The sequence below is a fragment of the Vulpes lagopus genome, chromosome 16, assembly GCF_018345385.1.
Source record: "Vulpes lagopus strain Blue_001 chromosome 16, ASM1834538v1, whole genome shotgun sequence".
NCBI lineage: Eukaryota > Metazoa > Chordata > Mammalia > Carnivora > Canidae > Vulpes > Vulpes lagopus.
Genome location: NC_054839.1, coordinates 13,788,726 through 13,816,616, shown reverse-complemented (window position 1 = coordinate 13,816,616; position 27,891 = coordinate 13,788,726). Strand labels below are relative to the sequence as shown.

The following is a 27,891-nucleotide window of genomic DNA, read 5'->3' as shown; positions in this document are numbered from 1 at the left end:
TGGCAGAGGCATCTCCTTAGCTGTCATTTTGAAACAGAATGTTGTAGTTGACGATCTCTGTGGACACCGGAGGTGTGGTTACTTTGAGTTATACATGTCTTCTCCAATTCTTTATTATAGGCCTTTCCTCCTGGTGCTCTTCATCCTTTACCAAAGAGACAAGCACTTGAAAAAAGCAACGGTGCCAGCACGGTCTTCAATCCCAGCGTCTTGCACTACCAGCAGGCTCTAACCAGCGCACAGCTACAGCAGCACGCGGCGTTTATTCCAACAGGTATGTGCCCTGACAGTTCCAAGTCCTGTGTCCGTGTGCCCTTCGGTCATGTGCTTTCTTCTCATTCCTCTCAGCTGTTCGGTGGCATCTAGTTTGCTTGTAAAGGTACAGTCCAGACAAGCCTGAGACTCATCATTGTCCTAGCTATCGAGATGTAGTTACTTTGCTTGGAATGATAGCTAAATGACTGCTAGGATTCTAAAGCCAAATATTTTATAGTTAAGTGATAGCCGGAACCCATGAGAAGCAGAGAGATCTCAGTTAGGCCTTTCGGTTTCTTGTAGTTACACATGCCGTGTAAGACTGTTTATGTCAATGAGACCTTTTTATGTGTGACAATTGAAATTTGTCATTAACCCTGAATGACCTAAAAAATAGCAATTCCAGTAAATACTAACCTTTTTTTTTCTGTTCCTATTCAGAGCACTAAAAACAAAACAAAACAAAACAAACGAAGGCTATTCAAGTAAAGCAATCCTCCACTCATATTTTACATTCATTCTATCTCTTTTGCCATCCTTCTCAACTTCACCAAGTGCACAAATAGATAGAGCTCTTATCCTGATTTCTAAGCCAATGCCTGATAATAGTAGCTGCTAAGGTCCATTAATGGTATCATTCCACTAAGAGATGAATTCTGTTAGTCACAGAATCTTGAAGCGTAAAGGATTCTTCGTGATCTCCTCATCCAGGCAATTGTTTTACAGATGACAAAACTGAGGCCCCCTAAATGGGAGGTGACTTCCCAAGGTGGCACAGCTAATGACACAAAAAACCACTACCTAGTTTCCCCGTGACCAGCCCAACATACCATGACACGACACCACCCAGCTTCCACATGTGGAGTCACAGGGTTCTCCCTTAGAGCTTGGCAGACATAAAACACCAGATAAAAATGAAGAAACAGAAGTGTGATCCATAGCAACCATCCCCCTTTTTTCACCCACCTCCCTGACCACAGACCTACAAACACCATATAGGAACATAGAATCACCTTAAATGGATCACGGTTTTGACTTTTTGGTCTGCATTAGAAGCAGGGATAATATCCTCAAAATAAATAAGATTTCCTAGGGTTAAAAAAAAAAAAAAAAAAGAACCAGAGAGTGACTTAGGCTTTCATGAGGAGATTGTCCATTCAGGGCTTAGTTTTGAGGTCAAAGTTTTCATCCCATGAGAGTGACTTGAAGGCTTATATAGATATACAACAATTTTGTCAAAAAGAGCTTGTTGGTCCTAATCTACGTGATTGGACTTTTCAGGCTTCTTATTTATTTAAATCCTGTAGCATATTAGGCATTAATGTAGGAGGGAGAAGAAGAAATATTTCTACGGTATTCTTTGTATAAAAGCTACACTTTGAAAAAAACTATCAACCTGTTGACAATATTAATTATAGTAAAAATATAAATTATGTTAGCAAAATGGTTCTTAGTGTTCAGTTTTCATATTTCACTTCTGCTCTTCTCTTAAGAAGACTTACAGACTTATAGAGTAAGTCTTTACATGAGTATTTATTGGGGCTTCCCTGCTATTATATTACAACTTCAGTTAGTGACATTTCAGTTTAGATGTAGCCCAGCAGTACTTGTACTCGTAATCCACTAGATATAACATCTTTGTAAAATTTGTAAAATAATTACTCGTGGGTAAACTTACCTCGAGGTCTTCTATGATTTCTTTAAATATTTTATAGACCTCATCGCTAGATAGTTTAGGAGAAAAAATTAGGGAGGAATGTACCAAGGGGTAAAACATAAAATGACAAGTCTGTTTCTGGGACTGGGTAATAATTTCACTACAATTTCCTGGGAATGCTTTGAAACCCTGGAACTAAGTCATGTGAAAGTCTGAAGGCCTCTAACTTGTATTTAACACTTCAGTCCAATAATGAGTGCTCTGTTAAATCACTGAAAGAATTCTCATTTAAAAATATTTCACCTGGAAACCATTTAGAGACTTCCAAAGCAAGAATGGATAACATCCCTTATACAATGACCGATTATTTGTTGATGAATCCATTGTATCGAGGACAGATAGGCTGTACTGGCTGCGGTGGTTGTGCACTTCTGCCCCCTGCTGGATTCTTTAAAAACTGTCCAAGTGTGTCCAGCAACCCTCAATTGTGTGGACTTTGGGAGCCCAAAAGTGGGTCCTAGCCCACTTAATTCTGTGAATTACAGGCGTTTCCATCTGTAACATGATATCAATATCATAGTGAAAAACTATGTGGCTCTCATGCTCTGAAATGGTATTTTAACTTCTAAGAAGTTTTCACATGTTTTCCTTAAATGATGAAAGAAAATAATTCAATCAAAAGAAAGTTAGCATAATCTTTCCCCCACTTAAATGCATAGCAGAAATCTCAGTGTTTATTTTGGCTCTAGTTTTTATTTCAGGCTTTCTTTCTCATAAACCACATTTTCAACTCAATTTTAAAATGGTAATGATAATCATTGTTAATCACTGTTGTCTTAAATCTCTGCAAGTTAAGTGATGATGTTCAAAAATAATTTTTGTGACTTGGTAGATGGTGGGCCCATTATTTTAAAATGGACAGATTTTGATTTTTCTATAAATACCTTATATCAATTATCATATATATGAAACACAAAGCATCTTATGTTCTCCTGGAGGTTACCCTTCACTGAAAGGCCATTCATAGTGAAATTTTGGGTGTTGTTTTTTTTTTAAATACCTCATTTTTATTTCTTTTTTTTCCCCATTGAGGTACAGTTGTCCCATAACATATTAGTTGCAGGTGTACGATATAAGGGATCAATATTTGTAGGCACTGTGACTTGACCATCACAGTAAGTCTACCTACCATCTGTTACCCACAGTGAAGTTTTTGATAGCTTATGAAAACTCCTCCATTGACACAATGTGAATTTGTATTTTAGGAATTCTGTCTCCAGGCTGTGGAGATAGTAACATAAAACATTGTGCAAAAAGGGGGATTCTTCTCCAAAACCATGCTAATATAATTATCACCTTGTTGATGCCCTAGCACATTTGTAGTGGGTGAGACTTTTTCTTTTCTCTCTCTCTCTCTCTTTTTTTTTTGATAGGGATTATTTTAATCTAGGAGTTATACTATTTCTTTGATACTTTAGGCAAGCAGAAACCACATACACTTACAAAACTAGCAGGGTAATAATTCTTGGTATCTCTCTGACAGGTTTATTGTGAGTTACACTGTAAGTGTTCTTATAGGCATTGTCTCTTTAGTCTTCAAGATTGGTCTGCCAGTGGCAGGCATAATTATTTGCATTTTGCAGGTGGAAAAACTGAGGCTGTGTGTCTGTGCTACAAAGTGGAATATGTAACTCATGAAATTATCCAGAGTATCCTGACTCATAGATTCTAGAGTTGAAAAATTTATGCAACTGAAGCAGGGAACGGTTGAGAAATCTTTGTTGATAGGAGCCTTAGTGAAATGCTTCAGCCGATCAGAACAAAATGACCCACCAACTCCCTCTTTCATTTATTTCATTATATTGGATGTGCAGAATAAGTAGAACAGGAAAAGCACTGGCATAAATACTGCTTAATGATCAGAAACCACAAGGTTACATAAGGTTATCTATCACACTTTTGGTGAAAGATTTGTCAGCATTTAGTGGAAACTGTACCTCTTAATTTATTTGCCCCCCACCTCTTTATTTATTAAGCAAAATTTATTTGCCCCTCACTCCTTAATTTGGCACACAGTTCTTGAACATATAGTTAAGTTCTGGGTTCCAGATCCAGTAATGAGAATGAATACAAAGGAGTTCAGAACTAGGGAAAAACCAATACGGTGCTGAGTGAGCGTTAAGGGCCCCCTGGGGCCTGAGCAAAGCCATTTGAGAGTGCAGAAAGAGGCAGTGTACTAGGGCCCTGGGCATGTGCCGTGGGTGTTGGGGACAAGGATACTGGGAAAGAAGGGACTGGCCAAGGAGAAGAAACTGGCTTAGGACTTTCAAAGGAAGCGTATATCAGTGGAGGAAGAGCATCCCAGGCAGGGGGAGACAGCCTAGGTGGGGGAGAGCGTATTTGTTCATTTTAGCTGCAGTGGAAAGTACGTAAGGGATAGGAAGAGGGTGCAGAGGCAGAAAAGATGAGGTGCGGAATCTGGCACTGACTAAGAGAGTCACACACAGCAAAAGCTATGCATTTCCAATATTCATATCACTTTTAGACCACAGAGAAAGAGAGGCTCATCAAGTTAATTTGGTGGAGCATTTCAGCTACTTCCTGAACTGAAGCTAAAGTGACATCGTTCAATCTCAGCTCAGTGTGGTCACAGGAGCTGGTGGTGGTGGTTCACAATCTGGTGACATTTGCAGCCATGACACAGGAGAGCCCTCCAAGAAACCGCCCCCCACAACATTGGAATGCAAAAGAATAGAAGAATTTGGATAAGGATAACTTTGAATCCAGCCATAGTTCGCTTTAAAATGAAGTCACTTACGCAGTGGGTACTTTAATAAACTTTAGGAACCAGTTGCTCCCAATACACTCACTAATGGCTGAGAAAATTCATTCAACCAATTGACCATCTGCTATGTGTCCCTTAGACCTAGACAGACATGAACCTCCTCGAGTTTACAGGAAAGGAGGAGAGATGGATGGTCAATAAATGCCCTTATAAATATATAACTTAAATGCTTTATTAGTCCTACGAATGAAAAAGTAGAGTTCGGTAAGCTTGGAAATAGAAAACTGATTTAAATGGCAGGTAGGTAAAAGAATAATTAAACAGTTTTCTAAAGAAGTGATATGTACCTTGAGACCTAGAAAATGCAAAGAGTGGGGTGAAGATTATTCCAGGCAGTGGGGACAGCTTTGGGGAAGCCCAAAAGTAGGACAAAAGTGTGATGTGTTCAGTTCAAAGAAATGAGAGGCTAATCTGCCTGGATCATGGTGCCAGTTTCCAGAGAGAGGTGGACCGAGCTGGGGAGATAGTTAGAGAATGGACCATAGGGGGCCTTTATCCTAAAAGCAATGAAAAGGCAGTGAATCATTCCAGCAGAGCAGTGAACAGACCTGTATTTAGGAAGGTGAAGAGTGGAGTGGATTAAGCAAGGGACAGGAAACAAGCAGGAAGACGAGTTAGGACATCATGACATGGTCCAGCCTAGAGATAATGGTGACCAGGACTGGAGGAGTGGCAGTATAGATGCCAGACAGGCAAATACAAGATGCATTTTAGAAAGAGAATTGCTTTGGCTTATTGGTGAGCTGGAGCAAAGAATTTCAAGAGGGAAGGTAGATGCATAAATTTGGAAGCCTTGAGCTTATAGGTGCTATTTAAATCCTGGATTGAATGATATGCCTGGAAAAAGCATAGAGTAGATGAAAAGGAACCAGAACTGAGTCTTGAAAAACTGCAGCATTTAGAGATATAGAGTATGTGTGTGTCTATGCATGGCGGGGGTGGGGGAAGGGGCAGGGAGTATCTGAAATCCAAGGGAAAAGGTTGGTTTATTACGGAGGTAGTGGCCAAGTGCTAAATGTTACCAAGACTCGTGTTAGATGAAGATGGAAGGGTTCTTACTGATTGCAGAAATAGGGAGTTCTTGAGGGCATAAGCAGTTGGAGTAGAGACCTGAATATGGAAGTCCAACTGGAGAGGATTGGAAGAGTAAGTGGAATAAAGGAAGTGAAAATTTACGAGCAGGTTGCTTTCCAGAAGTTTGTTTATGAAGATTGGAAAGATAGGGAGAAAGAGGTGTCATCAACAGGATCTTGAGGTGTGTGTCTGTGTGTGTGTGTGTGTGTGTGTGTGTGTGTGTGTGTGAAGTTGGATATATTAACATGTATTTGCTGGAGAATCCAGTAGTAACCCAGTTTAAATAGCCTCTGTTCCCGACTAGTCAGTGTTAGCCTGGCCAAAACATAGATTAGGCAGAAAGCATCTCTCAAGTATGAACAGGTCAGCGGAGAGACCAAAGGCTTACACGTCTCAGAGTCTTCACCTGGCATCTCAGAAGGCAGTTCTAAAACTCTAAGCGAGTACACCCATTTGTTAAAGAGAATTTTCATTCATTCATTAAAAATGAAGGCTCTGTCACCTACATGACACCCAATCTTTAGGCATATAATCCTTATATTACCTTGATTTTTATTCTAAGGAATGTAACCAGAAGTAGATAATTCGTTTTTTCCAGTACTCTACAACAAACATGTCTTCACGGTCAGAGATTTTGGATTCAAGTACATTAATAAGGCCACCGGTAGGGAAGGCAGCTATTCCGCTGGAAGGATGGAAATCTTTCCTTCCTCCCTCCCTCCGCCTCTTCCCTCCCTCCACTTGGACACCAACCAGAGATTTCCTAGGAGTTTTGCCAAAGATCTCCCTCAGGTATCACCTAATCACGGCCATGACAAAATCACTAGCCCTGGTCCTAACTCAGCTCCAGTTCTGCATTGTTTTGCCTCTACGCTCATTAGGCTTTATTGCTAGGCACCGCTCCTTTATCAGGATGAATCTCGAAGCAGAAAACAGATCCCATATACAGCCAGGTCATTCTGTCACAAGAACATCAGGCTTCCTATGCTGTAGGGCTTCCAGGTCATAATTTAAAATTCACCTGACCTGAGAGCCTTTTGATCTGGAGGATAGGGAATCTTAGTTACTGTTTTCATTTTCACATTATTTTTGACACCAAACAAGCAAAGAAGCAAACTTTTAAAGCAGTAAGGTCAGCCTAATCTAGTGAATACAAAACTTGACCTGGATTTAGGAATATAATTCTATTTCTAGCCTTACCTTTGACTTACACTATGATGACCTTGGAGTAGTTACTATGCCTCAGATTTTTCATCTGTAAAATACCCACTTCCTACCTTGGAGGATTACCTTGATAATGTCTGTAAAATACTTTGAGGTCTTAGAGGAAGGACACTCTCAGTACTGTCACATGTCATTCTTATAAGAATGTCGATGGATATGAATAAAAAGTGTGAAAAGAATCTAAGGAGTGAGCTTTGAATAATATTGGCTTACAATCAGTCAGATATATTTGTGTCAGTACTAAAAATGTGAATAACTCTAAAAGACTGTGTTAACTAACCCTACTTATTTCTGGTTGTGCTTCAATCTCACTTTGAATGTTAACTCTAAACCGCTAACCTGTTTCTTTCCCTTTATTCACTTTTTCCACCTACCATTGCATGACATGCAGGGTCAGTTTTGTGCATGACACCCGCTACCAGTATTGGTAGGTTTCAACCTTTTTTATTTGTCTTTTATATTATGTACAGTACCTTCACTTGCTTGAAATTTATTTCAGAGATGGTAGAAATGCTTTAGGAAATGGTAGATCTGAAGGCTTATTTGGCTTTAGATTTAATGTATAGGTTTTTAAAATGTACTTGTATATTTAAGAAAATGATCGTTTTAATGTAACCAGAACAATCACTGTGCTAGAACAACCACTACAAAACATAAAACCACAAGTACTGCTTTTTAATTATCTGTATTTTGTTTCTCTTTATAGTTTATTTGTTTTAGCATAAGAAAAAAAAAAGGCTTACTTTTATCAGAAAGGCAGGCTAATTTCATCAATGTTTTAAAGTTTCATAGTGGTGTGCCTTTATCTCCTCTTTGCTGTGTGTTAGAGTTATCAGAGTTTCCCAGAAGTATTTATTTTTAAAAATTATACATGGATGTATTTTGAAAACAAATGTCTGAACTACCTTGCTTTATTATCCTTTTTAATTTTAAGTGTTGATTTATCTGTGATAATTATTTGTACCTTAGCACTCCCTTAGATGTTAAATTCTAATACTGTATAGTTATTCCTATGGATCCAGAGCCTTGGTTACAAAAGTCTGTCTTTAGGACGCATGGATGAGTTCCATTTAGAATAAAGAGAAATAAACATTGGCAAAATTTGCCTATTTCACAGTAACTATGTTAGAATTTACATCAAGGCCACGATTTTTGCACTACCATGTATTAATCCAAAATAAACCACCACATCCCACAATTTCAGCTAGAGAAAGCAGCCCCAAATTGACAAAAGTCTTCAGTTTAACCATGATTAATTCCAAAGAATCCTACCCCAAATGAGTCTTTGATGTTTTATAATGACAAAACCAACTATCATATATTCTTATGTCATTGGATGTTAACATTTTGCATCTGTAGAGGAAACCATTAGTACCTATGACCATAGATTCCAAATTGGGAATGATAAATTGTTAGAAATAAAATGTTGATAAATACATCAACCAAAGTAATCTGCTTTGGCCTTTCTGGGAATCACTGATTATGTTTTAAAACTTCCTTTAATTGTACTTGTAATAAGCTATTTTCCCTTTTTTATTTCTCTCCCATGCTTCCTTGCTTTGCATTGTGATTGCATGCCATCTGCTGGTTTAACCCATGATGGCTTGCTGCTCTGATATTCACCATGCCAAAATACCACTTCTATTACCATAATGCTACACCCTCCTGTTCATTGCTCCCATGGTTCCCCTCCTGAAAGTACCCATGATGCACAGCGCTACGTCAGCCACTGTCTCTGCAGCAACAACTCCTGCAACAAGTGTCCCCTTCGCAGCAACAGCCACAGCCAATCAGGTTTGCTCCTTTTAAAGCTTTCTTTCACAAATCCCAAACTCTAAATGAGTGCTGATATTTAAAAAAAAAATTCTCAGTGAGAATTTTTTTTTCATGTTTATCCATCAAATTTTATTTTTTTAATTAGTTTATAGCAAGCATTTATGGACAGGTTGCACTTATTTAGAGTTAACATTTACTGCAAATAATGATGTAGCTATGTTTTGTGTTGCACTGTTTGTTTTCGTACCTAATATTGTGTAATTAACCTGACAGGCTTAAATTCCTTTTAGTACAGCATTACGTATCCAGTGGTTTGTGAATTGCCACAGGAAAAAAATTGTAAAAGCTTGCCCATGGGTGCTTGAAAACTGGCTATGTTTCGATTCAGGTCATTCAGACCCTATCACCTGTTGGGGAGGAAAAGAAAAAAAATTCTGCTCTTAGAAAAGTCTCCCCTTTTGGCTTTCGTGTCCAATTTGAGGTCTGAATGATCCTTCTCAACATCTCGCCTTGGTCGCTTGTGCTCCCAAACTCACTGGTTCCCACTTCACAATTTGTCTAGAAACTGGCGTAAGAGCCAGAGCGTACTGGAAGAAGAACGCTGGGCGCTGAGTTCACAAAGGCTGGATATAACTGAGTAGGGATGTTTAACTCTGTTGGTTTAATGCATGTGCCAGTAAGACCGTGGATGTTCTATTTCTCAGTGAGAACCAGTTGGCCATCTCCCACCCTGTAATCACAGGCTGACTGTAACCCTAACCCCCAGCCAACCAACTTGCAAACATGTGCTCCTGGCATAGGAGATGCGCATGAGGATGGGTGAGCACAAACCCTTGACCTCGCCTAGAAAGACATGTTATTGTGCATGCCCTCCCTTCATACAAGAGCAATGATTTTGGCTTTGTTTTTAGCTTAATTTTTTTAAATCAACTGTACTGATAAAAGACAAAAAGAGATAGAGGAGTAAGCTGGAGGGAACATCCAAACTAATGGGAGAAATTGCATCAGGGCATAAATGGCAGACTCCAGACTGCATTCTACAGGTGGGAAGGGCTGACTCACACTCTCTTTCTACGTTCAAGTGAATAAGTAATTCCAGTGCCGAAGGTTTCATCACTGAAGAGACAAGTGTGAGTGCACTTGAATGAAGGAATAAAAGTCAAATCCCATGATAGTTCTCACTGTGTCCTCTGAATTGTAACGAAGCAGGAAAGGAATGGGGGGAGATGAGCCCACAGGTGCTCTTAGAGGCAGGTACACACTACTCCTAATTCTTTAGTTCTTCACTTACCACCTCAAAAATGCCAGCTTACCTTTAAGGAAAGCCAACTCAGCTTCCAAACAGATATGGCAAAGAATAGCAAGTAAGTTTCTTAGCTGGGAAGAGTCAAAAGAAATGATGGGATGGAAGAGGGGGAGACAGTTTGCATCCTTCCGTTACTAGGTTCAAAGCACTCAGTTCCTTTGCTTGTTTGTTATGACAAAGCCAGATATCTGGAAATTTATGTCTAAGTCCTGCTGCCTTGAACCACATTTTTTTGTGATTTTTGACAATTTTTGTGACAAAGCCCTTTCATAAGAAAACAAGGTTGAAGTATAATATAGCAGTATTCATTATGATGGAAATATACTATATAGCAAGTTAAGCACTTTTCTTATTTATTTTAGAGAGAGAAAGTGCATGCATGACCAGGTGCACAGAGGGGAGGGGCAGAAGGGGAGAGAGACATTTTAGCAGAATCTGAGCTGAGTGCCAGGCCCAATGCTGGGCTCGATCTCATGATCCTGAGATCAGGACTGGAGCTGAAACCAAGAGTTGAATGCTTAACTGTGTCACTCAGGCACCTCGCAAGTTAAGTACTTCTAATACTGAGAGATCTTTCCTACGAATGGAAAGGAAGTCAAGATAAACTATTTGGTGTTTGAGGTAAATTCCATTATTATGATAAATACTTGATCATGTATTATAAATAATTATTTCCAGACTGGTGATTTTTTTTTTTTTTGGCTCCCTTTGGTGGAAAAATCTTTGAGTGATTGCATGCAAACATGGAGGTTTGTGTGTGTGTAGGGCAGGCAGGGTTAGGAGGCATAGGACATGCAGAGGTCAAATATATCATTTTACAGCAGACTGTGATTGGTAAAGGAACTAACAGGTTTAACTTCAATTAAATTTAAAGATATATCATTAAAAGTATTTGACAGTAGCCTCGAGAATCCCAGACCCTGCATTTTGCTGTTTATTGGATGTAACAGTTGCAGGTTTGCACTTCATTGATGAAGAACAGAAATCCGTTAGCAGCTCTTGGTGAAGATCTGCTTACACAAGAAAACCACGGAAGAAGAAATAGTCATAAATATACATTTTTCAGACATAATATTTTTTACATATTTTCAACAAGTTTTAAAGAGTGAAGCAGCTACATAAGAACTTGGAAATCCTTCCAGGGCCGCCGAAGTCAGCGATTGCTGATGACTGTGACATAACAAGTTATCCTCTTCTTAATTTATCCCTTTAAACTTAGATGGAATTCTACCTACATGAATGAGGTATCATTTAAACATAGTAAGTTTCAGTTTCCTCCTTTGTGAAAGGAAGCCTAGCATGAGATCACCTCTGAAGGCCCATCCAGCCCCAAGATCCAGCAGACCTGTGGTTCCTCAGCTGCTCTGCTGGGCCCCTAGTCTGGGATGATAGAAAAGTAGACACAAGTAGACTTGGCAAGTGGTGCTAGGGCTTTCGGAGCTCAGGGCGTGCTAAGCATCCCACCTCCTTTTTCCTTTATGGAGTGATATGTCTTTAACACAAAATGTACTGAAGTTTTGACAGCCTTTCAGTTCATTTGATCAATTTAGACTGTCAGTTCAAATAATTCAAACCTCATGGGTATTTGCGATTAGATCCAAGTCATTCATAGAAGACCGAAGATAGACCAGAACATCCCATGACAGAGCCTCCGGTCCAGGGCACCTTTACATGTTAGCCTGTAGTGAGCAAAGATAAACAAGCAACAAATTTAAAAATTCTGTCCTCAGAGCTTCATCAAGGAACTGGCAGTGAAAGTTTTAACTGAACTTAGACTTGTAGTTTAAAATTCAGTGAAGAAAAAATCCAAATACTTTGGGGAAATATAAAACAATTTTTTGGTTGCTTGGTTCTTGGCATAGATACATAAACAAAAATACAATAAACACATTTCCTAGTAGCTGCTTCCTGTTTTAACTAAGCTCTTTGGGCCTTAACATACAAATTATATTTAATAATCTTATTACTACCTAATAGTATTATTTACAAAGTACTTATTATGTACAAGATACTGTTCTAAATGGTTTCTGTCTCATATAAGGTATTACATATTACATTATATACCATACCCTATATTTTATATTATATGAGAGAGGGTACATATGTATAGATATATTCCCTTGATCCTTGCTACAGTCTTATGAGTACAGCTTTGGTCATTCCTATTTTATAGATGTTAAAACTAAGACAAAGGTTAACTACCTTAGCCAGAGTTAAACAGCTAATAAATGATGTTGCTGGAAGTGAATCTCAGACAGTTTGACTCCAAACGCCTTGCTCTTAACCACTGTGCTACACCACTTTTCTCATAATTATAATTACAGAAAGTCACTTCATTCCCCAAATACAACAATCTTTCATGTGGGACCCAATAGCAACACACTGTGAAAGAGTCACTTGTAATGCAGCTCAAACTAAGGTCACTCCTGAGCCAGGGAGATGAACTGAAATGGGGCTTGGCTCCAAGTCAGCGATGTAAGAACCAGCTTATGTCTAGAAACCACCCAGCTGATCTATGTTAATTGTAATATATAACCATATATGAATATTCTGTGTAAGAGAATAGCCAGTGAGTAAACCAAGAATTATGAGCAGTACCTATATAAGGTAAGAAGTAAAGCAGGTTCCTAGTGAAGCAGGTTCATATGTCACTAGGTTCATGTGTTTGTTTTGTGTGAATCCCTTCCCTAGACTGTACTTTTACTTCTGCCATCATCTAACAAATGGCTCGCTAACAAGGAAAATAGAAATGAAAATAAGAATACCATATACATCAGTCACTTTTGGCCTAACAGATAGTCGGAATGTATAAATCTATAGATGCCTATACTGGGACAAATTTAATCTCAGTGGATACATTAAAAGCCATACAGGTATACAGCTTAGTATATGGATTACCTAGGTTTTTTTTTTTTTTTTCATATTGTAAGAAATTTCATTTAACAAAACAAGAGTACAGATTGAAATTCCTATAACTGGTAGTCTGGGCTGTCATGGCTTTATTATTTTTGATTTCAAAACTACATTTTCTTTTAAGAGGGGGGAAATAATTTTCAAATAAATACATTTTAAGCTTTAGTTTCTTCATTTATATACAGAGTTTACTTACTTTACCTAATATCCTTGAAGGCCCAACTAAAATATAGTTTATGTAGACTCTTGCGGCTAGAAGTGCTTTGTCTAGCCTCTGAGTTCTACGAGCCCTCTACCTGTGTGCTCATATGTGCACAGGCAGGCAGGGAAGTGTGAGATCAGGATGAGGAGCTAACAGTCTGGTTGGTCAGAGCCTCGCTGTGCCAGGGTGGCTACAGCTGGGTTTGAGTCTTAAAGCCAAGGCAGAGGCTCTTGACTGATTTGGCCGATAAAGGTCTTCAAGAAAGGACAGAACTCTGGGGAGAATGAGCAGACGGCTCTGAGGCAGGGGAGTCTGTGGAGACTGTTGAGAGGTTTCACAAGAGCCCAAACTGAGATGGTGGCCATTGGCAAGTGGTCCTACGTCATCTTGCCTTTGCTCTTTACATGGGGAGAGTTACTTTTAACCCAACAGATATCAAAACTCATCCCATTTATTGGCAGAAGGAGAAGTTTGGGCTGACATGAAGGGTTAGCCACAGGAAGTTGCCTCTGTAGGATCTGAATTAAGTGCCTTCACAGACAGCAGTAGAGCACATTCATTGGTCACATGTCTCCATGTGGAGACATACCTCTACCTCTACCTCTACCTCATAGACATACCTCTAACATGTGGCTTCCCACTTCCTACCTAAGTGAGACTTCAGAACCACAAAAACTCAAATACCTCCTAAGCCTTTGCTCAAAAGAAAGAGTTCCTCCAGGGATGTCTGGGTGGCTCAGATATTGAGTGTCTGCATTTGGCTCAGGGCGTGCTCCCGGAGTCCTGGGATCGGGTCCCACATTGAGCTCCCTGCATGGAGCCTGCTTCTCCCTCTGCATATGTCTCTACCTCTCCCTCTCTTTGTGTCTCTCATGAATAAATAAATAAAATCTTAAAAAAAAAAAAAGACAGAGTCCCTCCAAGTGTGGAGTGAATACACATTGCTCATGTTTCTGCGGTGAGGGCTATGGGGGTAGGGGGGATGGTTATCAATCTAATTTGTTCTGGGAAATGAGCCTGTGCTAGGAAGAAAAATTCTTACCCTTGGATATTAGGAAACTTTTTATGGAGTGCCCACCCCACCAGGACCTTCAAAGCTGGTGAAAACAAGTTACATTTCTGGCAATATGTTTAAAAAAAAATCACATCTACAAAAAGTGACAATTCAGGTTTAAAATTATGACCTCAAGGTCTTGTCACATCTTCTGAACACCGCCCCCAAAGATTAAAACCTTTCAACAGAAAGTTGACCTGAGGAAGGGTTTATTGAAAATTAGTTAATAATATACACACATAACCTTTATTTATTAGAATATTTGCTACATCAGAAAATCCCATTTTCCACACCTGCCTGATATAAATGTACTGTATATGATGATCAATGGTAACGGTATCACATCAAAAAAAAATAATTACATGCAACCGGATTCAGAACATTATGCTTTCTCTGGCCTGCTACAGATTACTTGAGAGGGAAGAAAAAAAGCTTAAAAGCATTAGATTTTACTTCCTTCTGAAGTTTGAAGTGAACACAACTTCAAAGCTATTTGTATAAAGATTTTTGGATATGTAAGTTAGCCTGTACTAACTGAGAAATCTAGAAAGGTAAGGTCATGTTTTACTTTAAACTCTCATCTCAAAGAGTTTCATAAAATATCTATTATGCAAAGCCATCTGTCAGGACTATATTCGGATAAATGTAGGAGGCATTAAACATTCCCCACTATTCACCACTTGACCCATTTGAAGCTTGTTTTTTTCATAAGAAAAATCTTGGTTCTGCAAAGCCTTGGTGCAGGGGGCGTAGGGGGGGAGGAGGCTTCTGTGAGATTCCTCTGTTGAACACAGTGTAGTAACTGGCTTCCACGTACAGATGCTCACACTCCTCCTTTCTCCCGGTTGCTGGTTCCCGGGAACAGATTACAGAAAGCATCTGCGGCCCAACTATGTTGTGCTTCAGAAAGGCCCAGACAGCAAATGTCAAAATCCAGCCCTTTGTGACTAGTACTCAGGTGGGGACATCTATCTCAGCAGTAGACTTCAGACTACCGGAGTTGCTTAGCCACCTTAAACTTTTCGCTGATGTTCTAACTATAGAAGGGGGTTCCATTTCAGTAATGGATCAGGTTGCTACAAGTGAGGCAGAATTGTCACATCAAATATTTTGTGGAGAATGGCAGCAATAAAGAGTGGTGTGTGTGTTTATGTGTGTGTGTGCGCGCCTGTCCTTGTGCAGGGTAGAGATTGGAGTCTGCTGTATCTCTTCAAGTAAAAAAAAGAACAACAAAAAAACCCCACAAATTTTTGAAACTGTGGTACTTGCATTCAGTTAACACCATTGGTTAAAGCTGCTGGGCAATCTGAATGTAAATGTCATGCGCAATGTGGCTAGGGCATCGGGAGCCAGACTTACTAATGAGTGTGGTCAAAACATTTTTAGAGGAGAGGTGGGTCTTGGATCTCTGAGAGTCATACAGAGGCATATTGGTTGTTTCTCTGCAAGAAATCAGAAAATAAGAAGACAGTAGACCTTTCAGTGTTCTGCCTCAGAAGCAGCTGCTTTGCATGAGTTTTAATTAATAAACGTATCTGCAGATTCTCAGAGGAAAGGCTAAGTTATGTAAGCATTGTAATCTGGTACATTTTCATTTTTCATGAATAATTTACACCTCATGGTGAGAAACTTGGGTAGAATTCTTTTGTATCTAGCACCTAAAGACATAATATCAGCTCCAATTTTGTGCAGGCGAAGAGAAAATGTCAAGGGTCCTTACTTGGAACTTGACTGCCTGGTGAATTGTCCTACTTATTATCCCTCAAACTCCATTATCCTCTTTTGCGTTTTGATGGAATTTGGGGTGAGTCTTTTGAGACCGAGAAGTTCTATTCCCAGGGGTTTTTTGGCTTTTGTTGATGGTAATAAAACCACGTTCAACTTTGCTAACTTGGGGTTTTCTTTCGTCTCTTGAGCAGAGTGAATGTACAGTTCGTCCTGCATGCCTGTTTGTTTCAGCTGTAGATCTGTAAGGAAAGAGAGCCGAGTGACAAGGAATTCAGATCCACATTCAAGGGCTGAAAGACGAATGGGGTCTCAGTCTTCATAAAAGTCGTTAGGAACAGAGTAAAGTTCTGATGTTTAGGCGTTTATCTCCACTAGTCCTGCCATGCCGCCCGCCCTCCTGTACTTCCACCTGCGTGTTTGGGGAGTTGCCAGCCTTCCTGTGTGGGCAGATGGAGGCAGAGATCCTCACCGCTTCCTGATGAGGGGTGGGGGCAGCCAGCTAACTGACTGTTCCTCCACTTACTGGATGTGATGCCACTGTGTGTCACAGACCGTTGGCGTTCAGTCTGGCCGCTCAGCTCTGCTGGCATTGCCTCCAGGCCACATCTCTTGAAGCGTCGGCTCCAAGGTCAGACCCAGCGGAGCCTGCTGTCATTCTGGAGGCCGCCAGAGTGGAGAGGGGCTAGCTACCTGGAGCTCCCTGCCTGGGCACAGAAACGCGGAGCCATCGGGCAACGTCACAAAGCGAAATAGTCAAATACTCAAACGTTACCATGTGGGAAGTAAGCTTCATGGCAGGACTTTTTCCCTAAAGGGGCTGAGGAGGTGGGTCTTCAGGGATGTGTGGAAATTGGACAAGGAAGAACCGGTGGGAAACGTAAGGGCTGGAGATGGTGTGGGGTAAGGAGAAAAGGGAACCGACGCTTACGAGTGTACCACCGTCACGCTTTACGTGCGTTCTCGTATTTTTTTTAAGACCTTATTTATTTATTCCTGAGAGACACAGAGAGAGAGAGGCAGAGACACAGGCAGAGGGAGAAACAGGCTCCCTGTGGGAAGCCCAGTGTGGGGCTAGATCCCTGGCCCGGGGATCCAGGATCATGACCTAAGTGGAAAGCAGACGGTCAACCACTGAGCCACCCAGGTACCATGCATTCTCATATTTAAGTCTATTGGGTGGGTCCTCTTCTCCCTCTTTCACATGTGACAAAAATTGAGGCTCAGATTGGCCACAGCTGTGGTCAGTACTAGAGCTGCATTTGACCTCAAGTCCGCCTGACCCTGAAGTCTGTGCCTTCTCGTTGCTACACCTGCTTCCCCGATAGCCTATGTGGTAATGTTGGAGTTTCAGAATCAGTTCTGGGCTTTATCCCACAGTGGAGACAGAGAGGACAGCTATTATTTTGTCAGATCTAAAGGAGGGGGGTGGACACTAGCTCACAGGGCAGAAACTACTAGCCATAGGCCACCCTGCGGGCAGGGGGAGTGAGGGAAGGGTGCGTTTGGGCAGGACTAGAAAACTCAGTTGTATAGGCAAGGAGAGATTTGTTACTGAGGGCCTGGGACGGCGTGATAAGCACAGGACAGTGATGTGTTAAACGAGAGACTTGGAAACATTCATCTATGGCAAGGGAGCAGGTGGAAACTAGCTGGGACAGGCCAAGGTCAGGTTCACAGGGAAGGAAGCTACTGTATCACTGAAGAGATGAAACTGGGTTAGAGAGAAAACAAAATATGGAGAGGGACAGATAAGAATCAGGAAAATTCAGGCCTCTCGAAGGGTCTTCTCCAGCTCCTCTAGTACCTGGATTTCACCAGTTCCTCACCCCTGCCACATCAGCCTTCCGTAAGACATCTCTCCAATGACTCACATAGAATGGTTCTTGTTGACATGTCTTCCCTTTTATTTGTGCTATGAAGGACCAATTTGTTGACTGATATTTTCTGACATTGGCAAAACTGTAGCTATTCTAGCGTTTAGAATCTGTCATGCCTCAGCATCAGGTCTAATATGCCGGCGCTTTTGGTCTGTTTTACTTTCAGCGATCAGATTATATTATTCTTATCATCATTCCCTTCACTCGGGAGTTTCCAGAGATCCTCAGAGCTTATGTCAATGAGCTTCCTGTAATCAAACACAGATCCTCTTCATTGTTCACCACAGTGCACTTCTGGTAGCAGCAGCATCAAGCTGGTCATTGTAAATGTCACCCATTTTCCCCACAGTCATGGTTACATCAGGCACTGCAGGTCTGACCCAAGACCGGCATCAACTCCTCCTAGTCCCGAAAAGCAGTAAGTCATAGCAAATTTACTGCAATCTTGCCGTACCACCACAGTAATATAAAAAAGGAAATTGTGATGCAAGTTACAAATTGGAAGAGGAGCCCAGGTCGGCAGGGAAGCTTCTCCAAATATTAAGAGAGCCAAGACTAGAACCCAATTATTTGTGTCCTTCCTAGGGTACTGCTTCTTCTTTCAGCATACAGTCTTCCTGACTCTTCCTGAGAATGTGCTTTAAATGAACATTCAAAGGGCCACAAAGTAGAGAACCCATAGACAGCACAGAGACAACAGCGCTCCTTTATGGAGCACTTTCTAAGAGCCAGATGTTGTGCTAAGAAGCCTTTCATAAGAATTATTAAAACCCAATATGGCCCTGTAAGGGACTGTACTTATCCCCAGTACGAAAATGAGGAAATTAGTTTCGAGAAGCCAAGAAGCTTGTCCAAGATCATCAGCCAAGTGGCAGAACCAGATTCAGAACTTCCCCAAGGCCCTAACCTTCCATGACACAATGAGAAGGCCCTAGAAATGGTTAAGTGACTCCCTCACGGTCACATAAGGGTTAGACACTTGTCTCCTACCACCACACTTAGTCCTCTGTCAAACCACAACGCAGCAGGAGTGTGTTAACTATACATTTGTTTTTGAATAATCAATAGCTTTGCTGCCTTCTTAGAATTTAGAAAGTTTTTTGAGGAATCTAAAAGATAGCCAGGGGTGTTAAACTTGATTCTTTCTTTTTCTCCAAATATTTTTTTCAGTAATAATTTCATAGCTCTTCCACCAGTCATTCTTTCAGTATTTGTCATTGTTACACCAAAATATTTGAAAGGGCCAGAGAACTGTTTTAGTCGTGAGAATTCAGGAGAAAAGGAATTGTCTGAATCAATTTCTATTCTTCGCCTTTTCTTTTTTTTTTTTTTCTTCGCCTTTTCTTTGCTCTTCTCTGATCCCTGGAACAGGAAGGATGCCCTTGGACAAGGAGGGGAGTCAGAAAGGGGAAATCTAAGGAGTGTGTCAAGAATGAGAAGAAAACCCCATTATACTTCTTTGCCTTGGAAAAAGGTGTTTAAGGGTTGTTGTTGTTTAACAGAAGCTCATAACATAAGTCCCCTGGCTCTGTCCATGGTGTATACAGGACCTGGAAGAGGGGAGGTGAAGGTCTCAAGACAGAAGTGTAGATAGATGTGTCTTAAACAAGACTGGTGTGCACAAATGTCCATAAATCATTGGGCAACCCTGTCGGGACCCCTCTCACTTCTGAGAGAGAAAACTCTCATTTTCTCTGTATCTTTACTTAATAAACTTCTGTCCCTTACTCAAAAAAAAAAAATCATGGTTTGCTCTAAGCATGGTGATCTACAAATTATTAGTAAGTGCTGTGTATATATCTTCTCAAAATATTCATGTTTTGTGGCTTAGCATAGGAAGTTAAAATAGGTGAAATATTACCAAATAAAACAATGGTCTTACGTGCTTCTTACCACCAGCTACTCAGTAAATACATTATCTAATCCTCTCAACTAATGAGTTAGGGACAATGTTTGGTTCCCACTGGAGAGATGAGGGATACTGCGAATAAGAGGTGTTGAATCACTTACCCATGGTAACACATGCATAAGAATGGGCCTAAGAAGCTGGGCTTGGATGTGATCTAACTTTAAAACATGGGAGATCCTGCCTCTCATAGGATGTTAACTTTCTATGGCAGTGGACACTGACCATCAGACACTGATGGCTGTTGATGCTTTGTAATAAAAGGTTTTAGCTTGAAAAATGACTAATATGAGTGACAGTTAAGACTTTCATGAATAAATAAAGAAATTCAGCCTGTATTTATTTAGTTGTCAGTGACTGGTCAGGATATGCAAATAAAGAAAGGAAAGTCAGTGTGTTTGACATTTTTAACATCTTAATCTCATCCAAATCAGGTTTATTACCAACATAGATGGAGTGCCATAGGGATCGCATAAATTTAAGTGCACAGTATTATTATTTGAGTGCCCATTTAAATAGAAGCTGAAACCAAATTTTATGTTTTCCCTTCTCCTTTAGGGGAAGGGAGCCAGCATTCAGCAAAAACCACTCATATATCAGACACTGGCTATACATGATTTAATTTACTACTCAACAGAATTCCGTGAAGTGTTTTATCCATTTTTCCAGACAAGAACAAATCTTAAAGAATAATTTGTTTAAGATTCAAGTAGGTAGGAAGTAGCTGGACAGTTTTAGAATTCAGGTTTGCCTGCCTCCAAATCCTGTTCTCTTGTGTCTCCACCATAGTTGAATGAGATTGAGTTTATGGTAAAAGTAGGATCTGGATGAGCCTGTTTATCTGGTTCCCTTAAAAACTTCTAACTATTGAGTTTCACTATTAGTTTTTTTTCACTATTAGTTTTTAAAGTTTTAACCATTTAAGAAGAAAGTTTTCATAGAAGTAAATCTTTTTGAAATCCAAGTTCAATATCACAAATAGCCTGAAAATATCACTGCTTGATAAAACCACAAGGAAATCCAAATTTCAGGCCAGTAAACAAGAGCTAGAATGCAAATGGACAAGGACACCATTTCACCCTTCCCAGGATGGCAAATAACTTTTAGCTGGGAAGAGTCTACCAAGAGGAATCTTCTCAGCTGGGATTTTCATTTTTTGCTTTTTCAAACAAGGGGAATTGAGAAAGAGAGATACTGTTTTTCTCCACGGTCTCTGCAGAACCTTACCTTCATTACAGTCTCAGGTTAATTGAGCATCACTACTTGGAAATGAGTGTTGGGACAGCCTCGAGGAGGAACTCAAAGGAGCCACTGGGAGGGTGTTTGGTTGTAAGCAGGCCAGGGAGCTGAATTAGAAAGCAAGCCTGGGAAGTTGCTGATGACTCAGGTGTGACACAGAAAGCCAGGGATCCCATTTTGAAGCCAAACATAAGAAAGAGAGAGGGAAGAAGGAAGACGGAAATAAGCATTGGGATAAAGGGAGAATAGAGAGTTACTATTTAATGGGGACAGAGCTCCGTTTTGGAATGCTGGAGAGGTCTAGAAATGGATGGTGGTGATGGTTGCTCACCAGTGAGTGTACTTACTCTGCTGAACTACACTCTTAATAATGGTTAAAATGGCAAATATTAAGCTATGCCTATTTTCACCACAATTTTTAAAATTAGACCAAGGATCTGAATAGACATTTCTCCAAAGAAGCAGGGATTAGGATTGGGAAGATGATCTGATTGTACTTTCATTAAATCCATAGCACAAAATTAGTCTTTTTACATTAAAAATTCTTTCCTGCTGCTGTGTTTTCCTTTATGAGTTCTGTTTTCATAAAGTAGGTAACTGAGCACAAATATAAATTCCTCCTCAACGAGCCATCCTTTTTGGAAGCTGGATCTATTCTGAGATATGCCAGGCTGTAACAAAAACCCACTTTCAACTCAGTGGCAATGCACCTTCATACCTTTTCTCAACAAACATTGATTAAGAGCCTACTATGTGTAGTGTAAAATTCAGAATTCTGGGAATACAGAACTGAACAAAACAGTCCCTGTTCTCATGAGTCTAACCTAATAAGGGAGACAGGCAGTAAACCAACATGCAAAAATTTCCAGTCAAAGCAATTATTACATAAAAAGGATCATCTGAAAAAGTAGAAATGCCAAAAGGATGGTCTGTACCACTGAGTTTTTAACAGAAGACAACAATTGAGAAATAAAAGAGAATGTAGGAGCTTTCTTTATGTATTTTCATTTTTTTTTGGTCTCCATTTTGCCATCTATTATACCATGATACTTTGGCTCCTCCTGGGAGTTATTAGGGAAGACAGATGGTAACCTGGTTTAGCTCTCTACCACATTGCAGAGGTGCTGATGTGGCGCAGACAAAGTGAGAAACTAAGACTCACAGGGTCATGAAACTTGGTGGCAGAGACACCTCCTGAAATTCTACTCCAGGGTTCTTTGATTTTTCCTTTGCACCATGATTTTAAACACAATTAAATAGTTTGTTAATCAACCTCTCTCTCTTTCTCTTTCTCTCTATGACATGGATGTGCAAGCATACAGGCAAAGAACTAAAATAGAAAAAAAAAATCCACTAATTTTGCTGGAAATTCTATTAGATGGCAGTGTCATCCCACCAATTCCAGAAATGTGCAAGATGATTACAAGACACCAAGACACACTTCATGTCCTGCACATGACATTCATCTTACCATTCCTATTACTGAATCTTAGCATTTGATTGCTTTTCTGCCTTTAGCGTCCTAAAAGCCAGTTGCTAACAGGCTGAATTATACATTCTGCTCCACTGTTAAAATGAATACCATGGCCAAAATGTGCTCAGGATTCTAAATCTAACATAATGGCGGTGGATACAAAAGCAGGATATTGAGCAGGACTAAGGACGTTATGTTGAATCCAACAGGATCTTGTTTCTGTGATTTTTCTTGGCCCAAATCTTCCATTTATTACTGGGAGCAAAACCCCATATTGAAAAGAGCAGGTATAAATGAATGCCCTTGAAATCTCTTTTCCTTTGCTGCATAAACTGTTTTTTCAAGGTATAAAAAAAAGCTTTCTTAGATTCCACCTTCACATCCAGAGGTCACCTTCAGTGAAATAGCCTCAGATGTGGGCAGCCTCTTTAATCCCAGGTAGCCTCCCATGCCACACCTCAGTGAAAATATTCTAAATATGGTATTTCTAGATAAATGTTTTATAATTTTTCCTCAGTGTTTTAGAATATTTTCTTATATAGTGTGGCCCAAATGTTATCTATGGTTTCTTGATGTAGTAGGGGAATTTAGCTTTCTTTAATATGCAGACACAGTCCCTAATTTTTTTTAAAGATTATTTATTTATTCATGACAGACAGAGAGAGAGACAGAGAGAGAGAGAGAGAGAGAGAGAGAGAGAGGCAGAGACACAGGCAGAGGGAGAAGCAGGCTCCATGCCGGGAGCCCGACATGGGACTCGATCCCCGGACTCCAGGATAGTGCCCCGGGCCAAAGGCAGGCGCTAAACCGCTGAGCCACCCAGGGATCCCCCACAGTCCCTAATTTTAATAATGTTCAGAACTCCCTTTGTTATTTGGTTGGAAACTCAAATAATGTTCTTATAGAGACAGTGATGAACTTGATAGTAAGGTCTCCGAAGTTAACTTATGACATTGCTCAAGGATAATATGGTACTAACACCACAGGCCAAATACCGTGTGTGTGGATGTTTCTCTATCTCAGATTCAAGAGAGATGTCAAAAGCACATGCCTAACTCAAAGCCCCAGACAGCTGTGTGATAGAAAAGTCCTTCACCATCTCCACCTGCTGGGAGTAGAGGAACCATCACCCACGGTGAATCCTGTGACTGGGATGTTTCCTGGGGAAGGTTGGGAGCGGAGGGATGTGATGTCTGGTGTGGAGTCAGGAATGTCAGCTGGTGAATAGGAAGAGAAAAATCTGGGACTTGTCCCTGCCTGACTACCAGGTGTATTCATCCACCCTCCTGCCCATTTTCCGTGGATACCACGGCTTGACCTGCCTCCTTCTTTTTTCCTGGCTGTGGTGTGGCCCTCCAGTCTAGTAGTTGGTTTCATTTTCATTTTGTTTTGACCTCCCCTGGCATTTGCAGAGCAAACACGGCCCCAGAGCTCCTCTCTTCCTAAACAAGCACACAACACTCCTGAATATGTTTTTGTTTTAAATACTTCTATAGCATTGGGAGAAGCATGGGAAACGAAAAGTCTCTCCTATGTCCTTTCGTTCTTCTTCTTTTATATCCTACAGGAGAAAGTCACCCGTGAATGACATATGGATTTTTATATGATCAAAGGACTAGATTCCAGTCTCACTGTAAAAACAAAACAAAACACCAGAAATGATCCTCAGAATTCCCCCCAGGGAATTGGATTTGTTGAGGCTGGATGTGGAATAGAAAAGGGGATCATGATCAAAGCTTCACCCCATACTCACAAGAGTCTAGATTTTTCCACACGTGACATGGATTCATGTGAGCAGTGCAGTCTCATTCACATCATGAATTTCCACATACCTATTTTGTCCAGATAATATAAATTGTCAGTGTAGACCCTGGTCAATAATCTTCAGTGAGGCCAGCATTATTGCCTTTGTGCAAAAAATTCAACTATTAATATTCTAAATGATAGTTTTTTCAAAATTTGGAAAGTATATCTGAAAAATATTATAAGATGGAAAATATTAGAAATGAGTCCTCAGCAAAATGATAGGCCATTGAACACGAAGGAATTAGAACTTTGAATGTAAATGTAACGTTTGAGTTAATGACAGAGAGCAAAACAAGAATCCTAACTATACTACTCTTTAAGCTCTGCTGAATTCTGTAGGCATTCCAGCCAGTGCAGGTTGTTCTTCTCAAGAGTGAAACCCATTGTCAAGTGTGAGAATTTTCTCCCCAGTATGTATCCTTTCTATCTACATAAAAACCCATTTTGAAAACAAGTCAAATGTGGCATGAAACACTGCCTTCTCTCAGAACAATAGTCCCCCCAGATAACAAATAGGACTGTTTTCCAAAGTGTCTTTTCATAAACTGCTCATCTTTGAATTGTTTATGCAGTTCAAGTTGATGCATAGTCTTGAAATCAGCCAAAGTGCTTAAAGGTTGTTCATTTACTAACACATATCGTTAGAATTGCTCCCATAATGTTACGTTCACCAAAACCAAAGACATTTGCTTTTGACTTCGGTAACCATACTATTTTTAAGTACAGAATTGCTTTATAGCCAAAGCTGTACAAATTTCCCTACACCTTTGTTCAGTTTACTTCAACTAAAATACTTCACAAGTTTGGCCTCTCAGACAAAATCAAGGAACTAGTGACTGCCATGGGGAAGATGTGTGGAGTACTAGGGAAAAGATGGAAAGAATATCAAACAGTGGAGAGATTGGGGGGGCAGTAGATAGCAGTGAAGAGAAACATGATAGAATAAAAAGAAAAACTGTAAATGAAAGGATATTAGGATGAGGAGCAACAGGCAAGCCTCCTTTACTTGGCCATAGTTTTAGGAAATTCCATTCTGTTTTCAATTTTAAAATTAATAGTCTGTTTACGGAGATCATGAAACACCCTTTTAAAAATTACCTTCCAAGGAAACAGGGCCTTGTAACCACAGGAGAAGACTTCTAGGGAATCGACTGAGTCTAGAAGCTTTCTTCAGGTGGCATTTTTGTTTATCTGCCATGTTTCTGTCTTCGTGAGTGATTCTTCCCCCAGCCTGGAATATTTTTCCTTTTACCTGTATATAACAACGGAGTAGGGGAAGGGAGAAATGTGTTTGTTTTCCTTAGATAGTCCCGAATCCTTAATTGCCTGGAAAGACCGCAGAGAAAAACATTGCCTGGAGGGTTCTTCTCCTGCCTCCATTGCTGTATCTCGCTCGTGAGTGGTCTGTTGGTCTGCTGATGCCGGCATCGTGGTGTTGTGTCTTTAGTAAATATCGATTCAGCCCTCTGTGCTCCCAACAGTTAATAAATTCTCCTATATGCCCAGCGCTAGCCTAGACATCAGGGATATAAGGATGAATGAAACATTGCCTCATTCTTAGAAAACTCAGTTTTGCTGGAGACCCAGTTAATGCAGCTGCCTTGCTTGGACATGTCCGCATGAGATCCCTTGCTGGTGCCATTCAGATCCACTGAGATTCCTTTGGATTTCAGCAAAACCACACAAATATTTTCTAAGGCATATTTTATCCACATCTTCAAACTCCACACTATAAAGACACTATTGGATGGCTATTCACAGGAGGATTTAACATTATTCCTCTCTTCTAATTGTTTTGTGGTTTGGATCCATAGGAACAGTTGGGTCTTTTCACTGAAATAATTTTCCTATCAATTAAGCCAAGCAGGAAGTGCTCTTACTGACTTTAATATTAAGCTAACATTTGAAAAGGCAGCTCACGTGATGCCCCTGAGTCTTTGGAATGAACACATTTATGTAAAAAGTGTGAATATTTCTAGAAGTCATCTGGAAGCTCACGATTTCCATAATTATTCATATGTTCAGTTCCTGGATATCCACCACAAGGTAGAAAACTCAGAAAGTGGTAATACTTGGTGCCTGTGAAGCCCTGGAGAATCCTACGTTGACTAGTGTTCTTTAGCACCCTCTCACATGAGGGCTAGTTAGTCCAGTGGTTGAACTGGTGATACTGACCCCCTCAAGTTCAGTGTTTCAGCCTCTGCACAGAGTATTTTGCTTTTAACCAAGTGCATACCTCACTGGTCAGCTCTTTTTCAAGTGTCCACCAAGGGCAAGGGCCCCTGCCCCTCACCTGATGCCAGCACACACAAGCCCCCCAGCTTCCGCAGAGACGTTTATTGACGCCCAGTGGCCATGCCGCGGCCACTGACACAATCAGAAAAGGCGTAAACATGCACGAATGTCCCCTGGAAGGTGGGTCCCCACTGGGGAGGGAGGCCCTCCCATCTGGGCCCCATCCAGGGGATAGTTAGTTAAATGAGTGGCCAGGAGCATCTGCCGCCACTCAGAGAGGCAGAGACCCCATAGTGGTCCCCCCATTCAAAAGGACAGCTGTACAGGGCTAGGTTGGTTGGTTTTTAACGGAGATTCTGTATTAAAGGAGTGGCTCTTAAAAAAAAAAAAAAAAAAAAAAAAGCCAGAAGCCAGAATCTATCATCGTCTGGAAAGAGACAAGGCAATGTGGATATTTCCTATCTGGTAAATCAGTAAAGAGGAGGATAGTATTTTTTTTTCTTAGAGGATGCCTGTTGGTCAAGTACCCTGTTCTTTTGGGTGAAAGTCAAATGTCTGAAAGTTGCAGAATTAGCTCCCCATTAGACCTGTCTCCCGATCCAGCCCAGCAGCAATGACTGCTGGCTCCCTCAGTGTTGCCTACAGCCTTGGTCGCTGCCTGGCTCAGGAAGCTAACAGTCCAAGTTTAGTGGATATCTCTTCCCAGCAAGTAAGGCTCCAAGGGGATGCAGCCCAAAAATATATTTGAATCACACAAAGTTGATTGTGTAATGTAAATTAGGTGCTGAAATCCCAGCCTGCTTCAGAAAGTGGAAAGGTCAAGCAATGTAGAGCTGGGTTTTTGCATGTAACAATTGGCTGGAGTTGGCTAGCTGCTCCTGCATTCCTGCTAGGTGTGGGCCTTCCATCTCCCATCCTCCCTACCTGACCCACTCACTTATGTGCATTTCCTGCCAGGCCCCCCCACCCAAGTCAGTAGGTTTACTATACAGGAACCCAGTCTTCTTTTTAATAAACCTGACTGCCATTGCTCTACAAGTCAGTGGCAGGCACTTCACCAAGGATGCAGAGATTATTAAATGACTGCCCAACACACATTTTATGGGAAAACCACCCATTTGATGTTCTTTGGGGCCATTCACGCTTTATCTTCAGTAAATAAATATCAGACTACTTATGTCTTGGGTTTGTATGGGAACAATTTAAGGATATGGATTAAGTAGAATCATTAGATTCTGAAATCCACCACCTGAAGGAAATGCGGATTAATAAGTAGACCCCCCCTACAGCTGACTGATATTTTTGCATCACAGATACTCT

At 40.6% G+C, this 27,891-nt stretch overlaps 1 protein-coding gene across 8 annotated transcripts in view; it reads left to right on the top strand.

The window, feature by feature from the left end:
- MBNL2 (muscleblind like splicing regulator 2) overlaps positions 1 to 27,891 on the top strand; it is a 161,103-nt gene that overhangs the window by 126,058 nt on the left and 7,154 nt on the right. For 2 of the 8 annotated variants that reach the window (XM_041731158.1, XM_041731162.1), the window contains 3 exons: positions 121 to 274; positions 7,447 to 7,482; positions 8,755 to 8,849. In XM_041731158.1, the coding sequence (XP_041587092.1) occupies positions 121 to 274; positions 7,447 to 7,482; positions 8,755 to 8,849 (285 nt within the window). The remainder of the gene's footprint in view (positions 1 to 120; positions 275 to 7,446; positions 7,483 to 8,754; positions 8,850 to 27,891) is intronic. The other 6 variants (XM_041731161.1, XM_041731164.1, XM_041731157.1 and 3 more) reach the window with 3 other exon arrangements.